The sequence below is a fragment of the Ursus americanus genome, chromosome 33, assembly GCF_024610735.1.
Source record: "Ursus americanus isolate L20-20 chromosome 33, mUrsAme1.1.p, whole genome shotgun sequence".
NCBI lineage: Eukaryota > Metazoa > Chordata > Mammalia > Carnivora > Ursidae > Ursus > Ursus americanus.
In genome coordinates, this window is record NC_142159.1 from 5,590,241 (window position 1) to 5,603,121 (window position 12,881).

The 12,881-nt window shown below is 51.0% G+C and overlaps 1 protein-coding gene across 1 annotated transcript in view; it reads left to right on the forward strand.

The window, feature by feature from the left end:
- CSMD2 (CUB and Sushi multiple domains 2) overlaps positions 1-12,881 on the forward strand; it is a 571,607-nt gene that overhangs the window by 267,933 nt on the left and 290,793 nt on the right. Inside the window, exon 6 of the mRNA XM_087858682.1 lies at positions 8,766-8,878. Within this exon, the coding sequence (XP_087714808.1) occupies positions 8,766-8,878 (113 nt within the window). The remainder of the gene's footprint in view (positions 1-8,765; positions 8,879-12,881) is intronic.

Below are 12,881 nucleotides of genomic sequence, written 5' to 3' on the forward strand. Positions count from 1 at the left end.
CGAGCCTGGCCCGCGAGGCCCTTTCTGCGTCGAAGCCCCTGCACGGTCCCACCGTCGGATTGGCCCCACTGGAGTCACATGACCACCCTGAGCCAATCAGCTTCCGGCTGAGGGTCACGTGGGTGCTTGATCTTCGGAGGCTTGCCCCTCCCGGAAGGGAGTGGGACTGCCTGCTTTAGACGCGGAGACAGAATGTGAGGAAGGTGGGCAGCCCCTGGAAGGTAGCCGAGGACCCGCCACCAGCCCCGTCACCCAGAGCTCGGCCCCCCGGCCCCACGCCTGTCCGCAGACCCAGCGCCAGTCTGCTCTCAGAAGCTTCGTGAACAGGGCCTCCGCGCAGAGGCAGGAGACGCCCCAGGCAGCAGCCTTTCTGGGTGAGCAGCCGGGCAGGGAATGCGAGGAATGGACACCCCAAGCCACTCCCAGACCTTCTCAAGGTGCCACCCCCAACGCGCGAGCCCCAGGACCCCCAGCGGTGACGACACCCGCATCCCAGGGGCAGACACTGCCAGGAGCTCTCCCCTTCCCTCTCCCGGGCTCGATACAGCCCTCCAGGGAGCAGTGCGTCTGGAGGAAAAGCGTTTACCTGATGTAACTTGTGTGGGTTCCCTGGAGCTAACAATTAGCTGAGCGGGGAAGAGCCCTGATAATTTGTTGAGTTTATTGAGTTGCTGCTGGGAAGAAGGAACATTTGCCCACGTTGATTACCTCACTGGTAGTGCACTGGGGACATGTCAGAATGAGAAGAGTCCCCCAGAAAGGTACCAGCATCTGCCAAGTGACTGCGGAGCACGGTGAGGGCTGAGGGACCAAGGGGGTGGGGTGGCCCATCGTCATAGGAAACCGAGATGAAACCAAGCATGGCCTTGGAGGCTCTTCCACTGTCTCCAGGCTCACCTGCTCGCCTGCTTTTCCCCACATATGCCCTCTGCTTTCACTAGCAGAATCTCATTCATTCGTTCACTCATTCAAGCGTTCCTTCTTCTAGTAAGCAATATTTATTGAGGCCTTTCCACGTGTTAGGTTTCCATGCAAGGTACTGAGGAAAGAACTGAAGAAGAAAGAACAGCTCTGGTTTCTTTCAGGAGCGCACAGTTTGGAGGATGAGGCAGACCCCTGGATGGTGCTTGGTGAGACAAGCACCAGGCTAGAGGAAGTACAGGGAGCCACAAGGTACACAGGAGAAGCCAGCCAGACTCTCTGGAGCCAGTGGCTGTAAGATGCCGCGTGAAGGATGGGCAGGAAGTAGCTAGAAAAAGGATGCGGGTGGATCAAAGTGGACAGGGAGAATTTGGCAAGGAGCTGACTTCTCGATCTTTGGAAACAGAACAGATCTGGACTTTTTTTTTTGTCGAAAAGGCTGTAGATGAGATTCATACATAGCTGGCCCTTAGGCCTGGAAGTCCTCTGAAGTCCTCGTCAATTTGGATTTTAATATTAACTGATTCCCACTCTCCTAGTAGCAAAGGGGAGGTGATTAGAAAAGATGCCCACTGTTGAAAGCAGGAGACTGCCGTCCGTTCATTCATTTATTCATTCATTCACAAAGCATGCATAATGAAAGTGTTCTTAGCCTCTCCACCAGAGCAGCTCCCTGGGGTAGCTGGCAGGCCCATGGCCTTGTTAGATCTTCCTGACCGATGCCCGGTGGCACTCAGCACCAGCTGCCTGTGGACCGTCTCCCACCCCCACCACCGACGCCCGTGCACTCCATGCTCCCACCAGCTGAGTCTTGCACTTTCTGAGAATCAGATGGGTTTGTTGCCAACTCTCTTGGTGCCAGTCATACTTGTTATTGTAATTATGTGATTTAAATTAAACATCACATAAACTGATGAAATATGAGTGTGAAAGGAAATAGAGTTGCATCTATGGAAACTAAATTGAATGCTTTGGAAAGACTCCATGAAGGAGAATCTCTAAAAAGAATTGCTTCCTAAATATTAGGTGTGAGTGACTGAGACAATTGCTGAGTTCCATAGGGGCAGGGACCAGGTCTGTCTTGCTCACTGCTGCATCCCCAGTGCCCCACACAGTGCATGGCACGTGGCAGGTGCACAATAGATATTTGTTGACTGAACGAGCTGTAGCAGAATTGGATATGGCAACCGATGCATTATGGGTGGAGTTTATATAAGAGAGATGGGGTGGAGAACGAAACCACGGTCAAAGGAAAGACCTTGGTCCTGCTTTAAATGGACTGGTGCATAAATGTACACTGAAGTATTTGTACACTCTCATGAAATGTTTTAGCTGTGTATGTATTCTTTTATTATTCCTTACTTGGCAATTACTTTTTACCAACAAGCTATGTCGTCTACAAGGCTTAGGGTAGGTGTCAGGAAACTGTTTCTTCAAAGGGCGAGATAAATATTTGGGGTTTTGCAGGTTATAGTTTCTGCCACCACTACTCAACTCTGTCATCGTAGCTTGAAAGCAGACAATATGTAAATGAATGATCACAGTTGTGATCCAATGAAACTTTATTTACAAAAACGGACAGCAAGCTAGTTTGCCAACCCCTGTTCTAAGGAATTGATTTGTTCCACGTGCCAGGCACTGTGCTGTGTTGCTGGACATAGTGAGACAAAATCCTGTCCCTGCTCTGACAGAGCTTGGCTTCTAGTTGGGGAGATGGTTACGATTTTGTGTGTCCAGTACCATGACAGGGGCATGAGCGTGGTGCAGAGGCGTCACAGTGAAGGTAAATGCTTCTCCCGTGGGGGCAGGGAAAGAGAGAGGTGGAGAAAAGGAGACCTTTTGGTTAGGTTTATGGGAGCAGTGATATTTCCCCAGGAAGTCAGGTGGGGCAACAGGAAAGGACATTCCAGGTAGAGGGAGTGGCATACGCAGAAGCCTGGAGACATGACAGAAGCTGGGGCTTGAAGTGAGTGTCACTGGAGAGGGGAAGGCGTGAAAAAGTCTAGACTTTATAATACTGGAGCCAGTGCGCCTTTGCTCCTGGGTTTCCAGCAAGGCAGAAACTTGGGCAAATCTCCCCACAGAGTACAGAGATGGACTGAGGGTGGGGGGGGGATCCGAAGGCTGTCTCAGTAGTCCAGGTGAGGATGATGAGGTCACGAGGCAGAGAAGACTTGGCTGCCGTTGGCCATGGAGAGCAGGAATGGGAGGAGGTAAGGATGATGCTTGGGTTGGGTGAGTAGGAGGATGGTGTGGATTATGGGGAGAAAGAATACTGAGGAGCAGGAATGATTGGCAGAAGCTTGGGTTTGTTCAAACAAGCCCCAGAACCTCCAAGTAGGTAGCTGGGATTTGGATCTTCATACCATGGCTCAGCTGCTCAGAGCTGCCTGAACAACTGCGATGGGTAGGCACCACTGAGAACCAGATCTTGGGATGCCTTAAGTCTTAAGACTCAGGGATTCAAGCAGTCCATATCCAAAAGAGAACTGCATTCATCCCGGGCCCTTGCCCACTTCCAGGAAAATAGATAACATCATGGGTTCGTCCTGGGGAAAGCATTTATCTTGACATAGCAAGAATCCTAGGCATTTGGCTAAAGGAAAACTGATACGGAAATCATTGGTGATGAGAATGGGTATCAGGGCTGAGTCAACAAAGGCTCACTTCAGAGATGAGAGGTACTTTGGGCGGGGACAGCAGGAGTCAGGTCTCCAACAAGGGCCTTGGTGCCCTTTGCCCACCACCACCAAGCCATTTCCAGAAGGGTTTTTCCCTGGTTACATCATGGTGCCCTCTCCATCCCCCAGAGAGGAGAGCACATGGCAGGTGGGGAGGGAAGAGGGCGTGGGAGTGGGGATAAAGTGGCAAGCACCTCCTATATTTTATATTCTCCCCAGCCAGCTTTGGAGTTGGAAAGATGGTTTCTGCTTGCCCCTGGGATACAGAGATTCTCCAACCCTGTGTCAGATCCAGACTGTGCACAGCTTAGCTGAGAGATGAAGCCCACAGGAGATGCTCTGGGGGCACAGAAGCCAGATGCCCTTGACCGAGGAGTGGAGATTGTGCAGAGAAGGGGACATTGCAGCTGAATCTGATAGATTTCAGGCTTTGCAAGGACTCCCCATATCTAGGGAACCAGTGGGAGTGGCACCCACTGGCAAGCACCATGCCTTGTATCCAGTATATGCTTGGTGAGTAAATGAGTGCGTGGATGTTCTCCTGAGGATATCAGTTTTCAGGAATACTGAAATTTAAAGCAGGATCTCCTAATACTCCTCCCCCTCTGCGTACAGCTAGGCAACGACTCCATGCAGACTCAGTTATCATCTCGGCGCCTCCAACACCCTGACTGGAGGAGAAGCTTCTTAGGAAGAAATGCTTTCCATGAAGTATGCTCTGAGCTCTCTTATTACCAAGACAAGAACTTGGAGCTTTCTGTAGGGGAATTCAAAGCCACTTTTCCCATCATCAACTACATGCATTAAAGGGAGCGGTTGTGTTTTGTTGTTGTTGTTGTTGTTTTTAATTCTCCCCAAGCCAGATTCCATTAATGAATCCCCATTTAACGGAAGTCAATTTACCAAAAAGAAAAAAAAATGAGTGTAATTGCTTAAATACATTTTATGCTGTGCTGCAATAGCAATTTCCTGTGCGAACTTGGAGTTCCCCAGGCCCCCCAGAGTGAAGTTAATGTGGACAGAAAGGTTTGAAGGGGAGAATCTCTCTTTGTGTTTCTCTCCTTTAATTATGATTCTAAGAGGGAGCAAAATTAAAGAGGATTGGCGGGGGGGAGGAAAGGGAACAGAATGGAATTCAGCCTGAACTGTTCCACTGCCTTCCTTCATGCTTGTGTGTATGTGGCAGTACAATGCCATGGATGAGTACATAGGCTCTGAGTGGGGTGCTGTGAGTTTGACTCCTACCTCTGCCATTTAATAGCTGTGTGACCTTGAACAAGTTTCTTAACCTCTCTGTGCAGCCAGGTGGTACAATGGGAAAGGGCAGAAAGAGCAGCACGTGCAAAGGCAGAGAAGCACAAAAAAAAAAGCAGTGTGTGTTCCAGTACAAGTAGGGTCTTCTCTTTGATTGCAGATGGTGTGTGTGTGTGTGTGTGCACGTGCACACACACGCTTGCACGTGTGCTCAGGAAAGGGAGGCAGGCAGGAGTCAGACCAGGAAGAGTTCATCGAGAAGGTGACATTTGATCAAAGGCTTAGAGGAAGTGAGGAGGTGAGCCACATGGATGTCTGGGAGAAGAGCCAGCTAGCAGGCAGACAGAATGTCAAGTACAAAGGCCCTGAGGCCAGAGGAGGTCTGGCCAGTTTTGAACAGCAAGGAGACCCATGTGGCTAGAGCAGAAAGAATAGAGATGAAGGGGGGAGGAGGTAGGAGAGGTGAGGACACACTGACTTTTTTTAAAGCCTGAGGCCATAGTAAGATCTTTTACTCTAAGGATAGGAGCCACTGAAGGTTTGTTTTTAATTAACTCTATTCAGGTATGATTTGCAAAAAATAAAGTGACCCATTTTAAATGTACAGTTTTTAAAGCTTTGACCAACGTGTACATCCCACATAACCACCATCTTCTTCAGAATGTAGAACATTTCCATCACCCTAAGAGGGTCTCTTGTACTCCCTCCCAGGGGATCTCCACCGGTACCTCTTACCCCCCAGCTCTGGCAATGACTAATCTGCTTTCTCTTGCTATAGATTAGTGTTTTCCAGAGTTTCATATAAATGGAACTATACCGTGTATCCTCTTGTCAGGATATTGCTTCTGAGAGTCGTCCATGTCGTCGTGTGTATCACTGGTTTGTTGGAGAGTGTTCAGTGAGGCACAGCACCATCTCAATGGCAGAGTCTGATGTTATGACTCCAACACAGAAGCCCCCAATTCTTGGGATGGTTGCCAAGAAAACTCTCCAGTGTGCATTTACATGCAAGGAGGCAGGAGCAGAACAGAGTAAAGGTGTGTAGGCACCACAGGGCCCTGAGAGTTTAAACCTTGGGAACCAACAGTTAGCAGGAGTCCTAGGGATGGGTCAAGGTGTGGGAAAGAGGGAAGACAGATGTCCCTCGGGGGGGGCTTCTCCAGGCTGGACAGCTGGAGTTAAAGCAGATACGGGGGCTGGAGAAGCCTCCCTGACTTCCGCTTACCATCCGGATCACTACTCTCATCCTGCTCCTGGGACCTGGGCACCCTCCCCACATTGCAGTTTGCAGCAAACAGCCTTTGGTTCTGAATTATTCAGGTAAATTCTCCCTATTTCTACTTCCCTTATGTAAATAGTCTCCAAGCTTTGTCATTGAGATAAAATTGAATTTGGCCTGGGGAAAAAAAAAAAAACCCCACAATACTGTTTGTGGCTTCTTAGAAAACTTAAATGACTCAGCCAGTAATAAACTATTTTAAATGGGATCTGGTGAAATACGGTAATTGGTTTCTATAATAGCTCTTACCATGGCAATATGGGTTATATTATTGGAGTTTGGTGTGTGTCAGCATTTTCATTATAGTAAAAATTCAGTTTTGCAGGGTATGAAGCCGCTTGGTTACTTCCTTTTTTTAATACATATTTATAGGGACCCACCATGTCGGATCTCTTCCATTTGCCCCTCCAAATCCTCTCCCCAAACTTCTCCACTCCGTTCCATGTCTAAGAAGACTTAGCTGTGGGTAGGGCTACTTTAGTACGCTCCTTTGCTTCCGACTTCCAATTGGGATAGATCAACAGAAGCATCAGCAGGAGGTTGGAGGAGGGGTGGGAGGAATGTGAGTTCCCGATATCCATTCTTTGCTCCCTCCTGGTGGGACTTACACAAACTGCCTGAAGATCTGGGTCCTGTATGGTGGCCCTTTCCATACAGCCTTCTTTTTCAGGGATACAATTTCCTCTCCAGGCCCATGAGTGGTAACAAGTTGTATGGATACTGCCCCATCCCTGGTGGTTTCCCCTTTATAAAGAGTCCATTCATGGAACTCCTGGAATTATTTTCATATGACTGCGCCACCTGTTTTGTCCTGGAATACTGATGTCCCTGCTCTGTACCAACCATTGTGCTGGGTGATTGGTACAGAGATGAAGAACACAAGTAGACAAGAAGAAAAGAGAGCTGCCATTTACCGAAAGCTCTCTATTTGCCAGGGACCATGCTAAGGTCTTTGTTGTGCATTGCCTCATTGAATCCTTGCAACTCTTTGAAGGAATGGTTGTTATTGTCCCCATGTTAGAGATAAAGTCACAGAGAGCTGAGGTAATTTTTGTTAAGATAACACAGCTGATGGCTCTAGAGCCCTAACTTCACCACCAGGCTACCGCGCCCTCTTTGAGGAGGTATCGTAGGGAAACACACACCTAGATGGGGAATCATAATCGGAATGCAGTGCTGTGGCATCACGCAGGAGGGGAAAGGAAAAAGATTTCTTGAGCTCATATGTGTCTGGTACTGGGCTAGGTTCTTTGCCCACAGATCTCGCATTTATCCCGCGAACTCTTTAGGCTGCTGTTAGTGTTCTCATTCTCAGAAAGGTTCAGTTAACTAGTCCTAGGTCATGCAGCTACTAAGTGATGAAGCTGGATCTGAACCCAAATCCATGTGGCTTCAAAGCCAAGCAGAGGAGGGAGGCTTTCCTGGGACGTGATGACAAAGTCATCTCAGGCAACACGGGGGGTGCAGGAGAGACGGCTATAGGTGGGCCCATTCTAGGTAGAAAAGGCAAAGACCTAGGAAAGGACAAAGCATGCGTGCTTAGGAGATGTCTATGGGGTGACCCTGTGGGGGTGGGAGCAGACAGGAGGGAGGTGTGATGCTGCCAGAGGGGAGGCATAAGGAAGCTTTGTACCTGATTCATATGCAGGGAGGAAAAGGCGGAGAAACACCAGTACATGGGCCAGCTCCGAGGTTGTGGGGCTAGAGGAGGGAAGGTAGGATGGAGGGGGTTCCTGGGGTGCAGGGAACATGCGGGGGGTGGGAGGCATCAAGGCTCAGCCTGAGTGTGGCGGAGAGGGCCAGCGCTGAGCAGAGGCTTCTTCTGGCAGGGAACAGAGTGGGAAGTTTGAAAGGCACTGGGTCTTGTGTAGCTACTAGGGAGCCCCTGAAGTTTCCTGTGCTCCAGGAGGAAGGATCTGGTTGACCTGGAAGTTGGCTCAAGATGGCAATTGGCCAGGAGGCTAGGACAGTGAACAGCGACAGTGGGAGAGACCTCGGTGCCCCACCCTCTGGGCTGGACTGGCTAGGAGCCAGAAGAGGCTAATGTCAGGGAGGAGCAGACCCAGCAGGGAAGGGGAGGCCGCTTATGGAGGCAGCAGCAACAGGGGAGGAGCCCCAGGAGACCTGGGGCCTAGTGGGTGACCCCAGAATGGGCTGTCACACCACTGAAGGGCTGCACTGCCTGAAGTGCCTGCCTAGGCCCTTTCCACGGACTCCCTGGGGGCTCACTGGGGGCACCGTGGGCTCGACTTTCGCTGAGGGGTCAGGATCTTGGCGGGGGGGTGGCTCCGCTGGGAGGGCTGGGCCCCTCTCCTGCAATTGTGGTCTGTGGCACAAGGGAGTGACACTTACCGACACTCCTGGCTGGGGGGAGGGGATGGGCCTCTGCTCCTGGCCTGAGGGATCCACCCTCTCCCCAGCATCTCCAGGTAACCCAGTGGTGGGAAGGGTCCCTGAAGAGCCACCTGAAGCTGCTCAGGCCCCGGGTTGCTGGAGGGCAGCCGGGGTGGCACCGCCCTTCCTTCCTGCTCCAGGCCTGGGCTGAGGTCCTAGAGAGCATGGGAAGTGGGTCACGCCTGGATGCCTGCCCCTGTCTCACCCCTGACCCCGCCCACGTCGTGTCCCCACAGGTTCACCGGAGCCAGCCTCCCAGCCCCTGTCATCAGCAGCAAGAACTGGCTGCGGCTACACTTCACCTCGGACGGCAACCACCGGCAGCGTGGCTTCAGTGCCCAGTACCAAGGTAGGCGGGGCCACCGTGCTGCCTCGATGGGCCACAGGGATAACTCCAGGAGAGCTCAGCCTGTCCCCAGCCTGGGGCCAGGGTGACTTCAGGGCGGACGTGCCTCTGTCGTCCTGTTCTTATTTGCAGACCTAGGGTCTCCACATCTGCATCTCTGCGTCGGGCACGGGGCGGCCTGTTGCCCAAGGCAGCGGCGGGGCTGTGTAGCCAGAGCTGCCCCTCTCCAGGCCCTCCGCAGGCCAGGCTGATCATAATACCAAATGCCTTTGAAGAGCCAGGCACTGTGCTGGGCATTTGATAAGCATCGTCTCATTTAACCCTTATCATTCCCCTGCGAAGTCAGTGCTGTCACCATTCCCGTTATATGGACAAGGAAGCTGAGGCCCAGAGAAATTAAGCCAGTTTCCCAAGGCCATCTAACTCCTCCTTCCTGTTGAATCCAGAGCCCAACCTCTCAACCACCGGCGTTTCACCTCCCCCAGCATAAAGTGAAGGGGAGCCGTACTTCAACTCTCTTTCGTGCCGTGCAGTGCACGAATGTATTACACACACAGGCAGGGAGCTCTAGGAGGGCTCTAGCTCAGGTGCTCCAGTCTGTGAAGAGCTGCCTGGCAGCCAGAGCCCACACAAGGAATGGTAGGTGGAAATCGCAGATAAGCAGATTTCTGCCGTAGTCCTGAAGAATTGGCTAACCCCAGGGCGGGGAGCTCCTCAGCCCTAGAGGAGATCCAAAGTCCGGTGGACGTATGGGAGCAGATGAGGACATTGCTTTCAACCTTGAGTTTACTTGAAGTACACAGAATTTATAAACACCAAGGGTGGGCTTTAGAACTTGCTCATTAAGCCCTTAACTGCTACCACTTACAAGCTGATGTTGGTTCTGATTGATTTGACAGCGAACTTGTATTTCATACCTCTAAACAGAAGGCCCTGGAAGGCCTTGGGGAATAAAAGGCCGGGTGGGCTCACGTTGTGAGTGAGTGAGTAAAACCAGTGGTGTGCAGAGAATGGGACCATGTAAGGCTGAGAAAAAGCAAGAAGTGCCTCCTGGTGAGGGTGTGCTGGGGTGGGGGTGAGGGGGGAGTGCGGATTCTCCAGGTGGAGAGTGGGGGTGGAGAGCGGGCAGCTTGTCCCCGCCAGCCCCAGGTCGGAGGCTCTGGCTCTGCACAGCAGCAGACCATCGCTCACCTGGAGGTGGCAGGGGCAGGGGGCAGCCTCCGCCACGAGGCCCCTGGGCCAGGCTTTCCGGCCGGAAACTAGGATAAAAGGGGCACTGGAGGCAGAGGCACTACCTTTAAAATTCTGGACCTTTCCTAAACAGCCTCATTTCCTTAGCGTTGGGTAGCAGGACACCTTTGAAATATTTAAAAAATAAACCCCAAAGCCAACCTGGTCTGACAAGCTTCACAAAGCCTCACTCTGAGTGCTTTCCTGGAAACATTTTTCCACTGTGGACGATGAGCTTTTGTGGGAGCAAAGCACCTGTCTGGATCTTTTTGTTGTATTTTCCAAAACAGAAAAGCAGAGATGAATATTATCATTTCATCTGATTAAATAGGTAGCAGGATTTCTACTATTTCGGGTGCCTGAGGGCCTGTTTGGCATGGTCGTGGGATATAGTTTGACGCCAGACAACGGGCGACTCTAGAAGGTCAGGAGCACAGCTGCTGTGCAGGAGGCCCTGCGCCCCTGTACAAGGCCCTGTCCCTCGTTGCCCCACTGGGGCCGCCCCACAGCGCAGTGGCAAAATGTGTTTTTAATTCCCACGTTTCAGCCGAAGAAGCTGAGGCTCAGAGAGGTTTTGTAAGAAGCCTAACACACACAGATCACACAGGCTGTAAGTGGTGAAGCTTGAATTCCTTCACAGGCTCCTGTGAGTTTTCTGCAAAACCAGAGGGCCCTCTCTGAATGGTGCCTCAAGTGTCTTACCTTTCCTATTTAACTGGTAGCTTTTAAACTTTGGTAATCTCATCCTACCATTAAAAAAAAAAAAGTACATTTTTCCAGCACAACCCAGTACACATATCTATCTATGGAACTAAAAAGAAAATGTCACCAAGTGGTATTTACCCTTATGAAGCATGATGCACCCTGAAAATTTCCAATTTTTAATGTTAACTGCAACCTCTAAATGAATTTCACAAGTCTACAGCAGGGAGCAACCCACGGTCTGAAAATCTGCTTTAGTGATGAACTTCTTACAAGCAGGCCCTATCTTAGCCTCTCCATCTCCCCGAATACAGCCCAGAGCAGCGTTGGCACGTTCACATGCGCCAGTGTTTCCAGAGGGGCTTCAAGGCTTCAGGCACTTGGCATTTATTACTTCATCCAGCCCTAACAGCAGCTGTGGGAAGGAGGTCGTCCCCTTAGCCCTCCAGAGGTGAGGAGCCAGGGATTCAGAGAGGGTGCGTAGCTGGCGCAAGGCCTCATCGATGGAGTGTTGGAGGCAGGATTTGCACCCCAGCGGTATTCGTCTGCACCCGGCATGCTTATATATATGGTATATATATATATATATCGTGTAAATAAATGATTCTTCCCTGGGAGTTTCTTTCTCTAGTGTTTTCCAGACTGGGGGCACAGAGTGCAAGTGTATGCCGTAATCATTCAGTAACTCGGTTGGAGACTCAAGTAGGGTTCCTCAGCCTCAGCACTGTTGACGTTGTGGCGTGGAGAGGTCTTTGTTGTAGGGGACTGTCTGGTGCGTCTTGGGGTACTTAGCAGTGTCCCTGGCCTCCATCCAGTAGATGCTAGATGCCAGTAGTGTCTCCCTCAACACACGTAGTCGTGATAACCAAAACGTTTCCACACGTAGCCAAATGACCCCTGCATACAAAGTCACCCCCCATTGAGAACCACTGCTCTGAAGGAAAGGAAGCTTGGGAATGACTAAAATAATCTCAGTTTTGCAGCTGGCAAATACAGCCCCAAAGTGAGGCAGAGAAAGCTTTTAGTCAGGGGGCTAGCAGGAGATAGAAGGCATCCTGCCCGGCTTTCACTGAAGAGGCTTTAGTGACAGGACCTTTTACAGAGGATAGGATGGGATTAAAGGACCCCACAAGGATGATGAGGCCCTCAAGGACCACGCAGCAGGGAGGCCTTCACCACAGCGGGGCGTAAGGGCCCGAGGGGGTAGGAGAGGTGCCACCTGGCAGAACTAAGGAGCCTGACCACCGCCAACCCCACAGGGTAGGAGGAGGGGGCTTGGGAATCAGTAACTTGATCTCTCTCTTTCTTCTGTCTCCCTCCTGTCTGCCGTGCCTCCCATCTGCCAGCCTGAAAGGAGCCAGAAACGGGAACAGAGGTCCTGCTGTGGCCCGCTGTGTACCCTGTGAGGCTAGGAGCCTTACCAGCGGGCCCCTCACTCTGGCAGTCAGTCCACAGAGCAGACCAGAGAAGTGTGGAGACTGCGTCTGGGGACACATCAGCATGGGCTCAATTTCCGCTCCCCTCAGCTTGATGGCATTAGTCTCAAGTGATTTATGGCACTTCAGGGCTAATCATATAAACCCCTAAATGGATTGATGGGCAGTGTTTTGTTTTGTTTTGTTTTTCCCAGAAACCAAATCATACATTGAATAAATAAATGAATAACCTACAACAATGCACATTCCATTCGCACCTCAGTCCAATGAGAATTTAGGGGTATTCCTGGCCAAACCAGATTTTCAGTACTACCTCAGGGGGTCAGGGGACCAGAGTTCTAGTGTGACGGTGCATCTAGCTGGCTGTTGGACGTGGGGCGAGCGTGTTGAATTTCAGGCATTTTGGTGTGACACGGCCATGTGACAGCACAGAAAAGGGCACGCGGCTAGGCCAGTCTCTGCTGTCAAGGAGAACAGGTTAAAGAGAGGAATAGGCGTAAATCTATAAGTTGTGTGCAGCCAGATAAGAGCTATAATTGAGGCCCAGGAAAGGGTTCTGGGATTAGAGATAAAGGAGCAATTAGTTTGGCTGGAAGCACTTAAAAAAGCCAAGAAAAAAAAAGAAGAAGAAAAAGTGG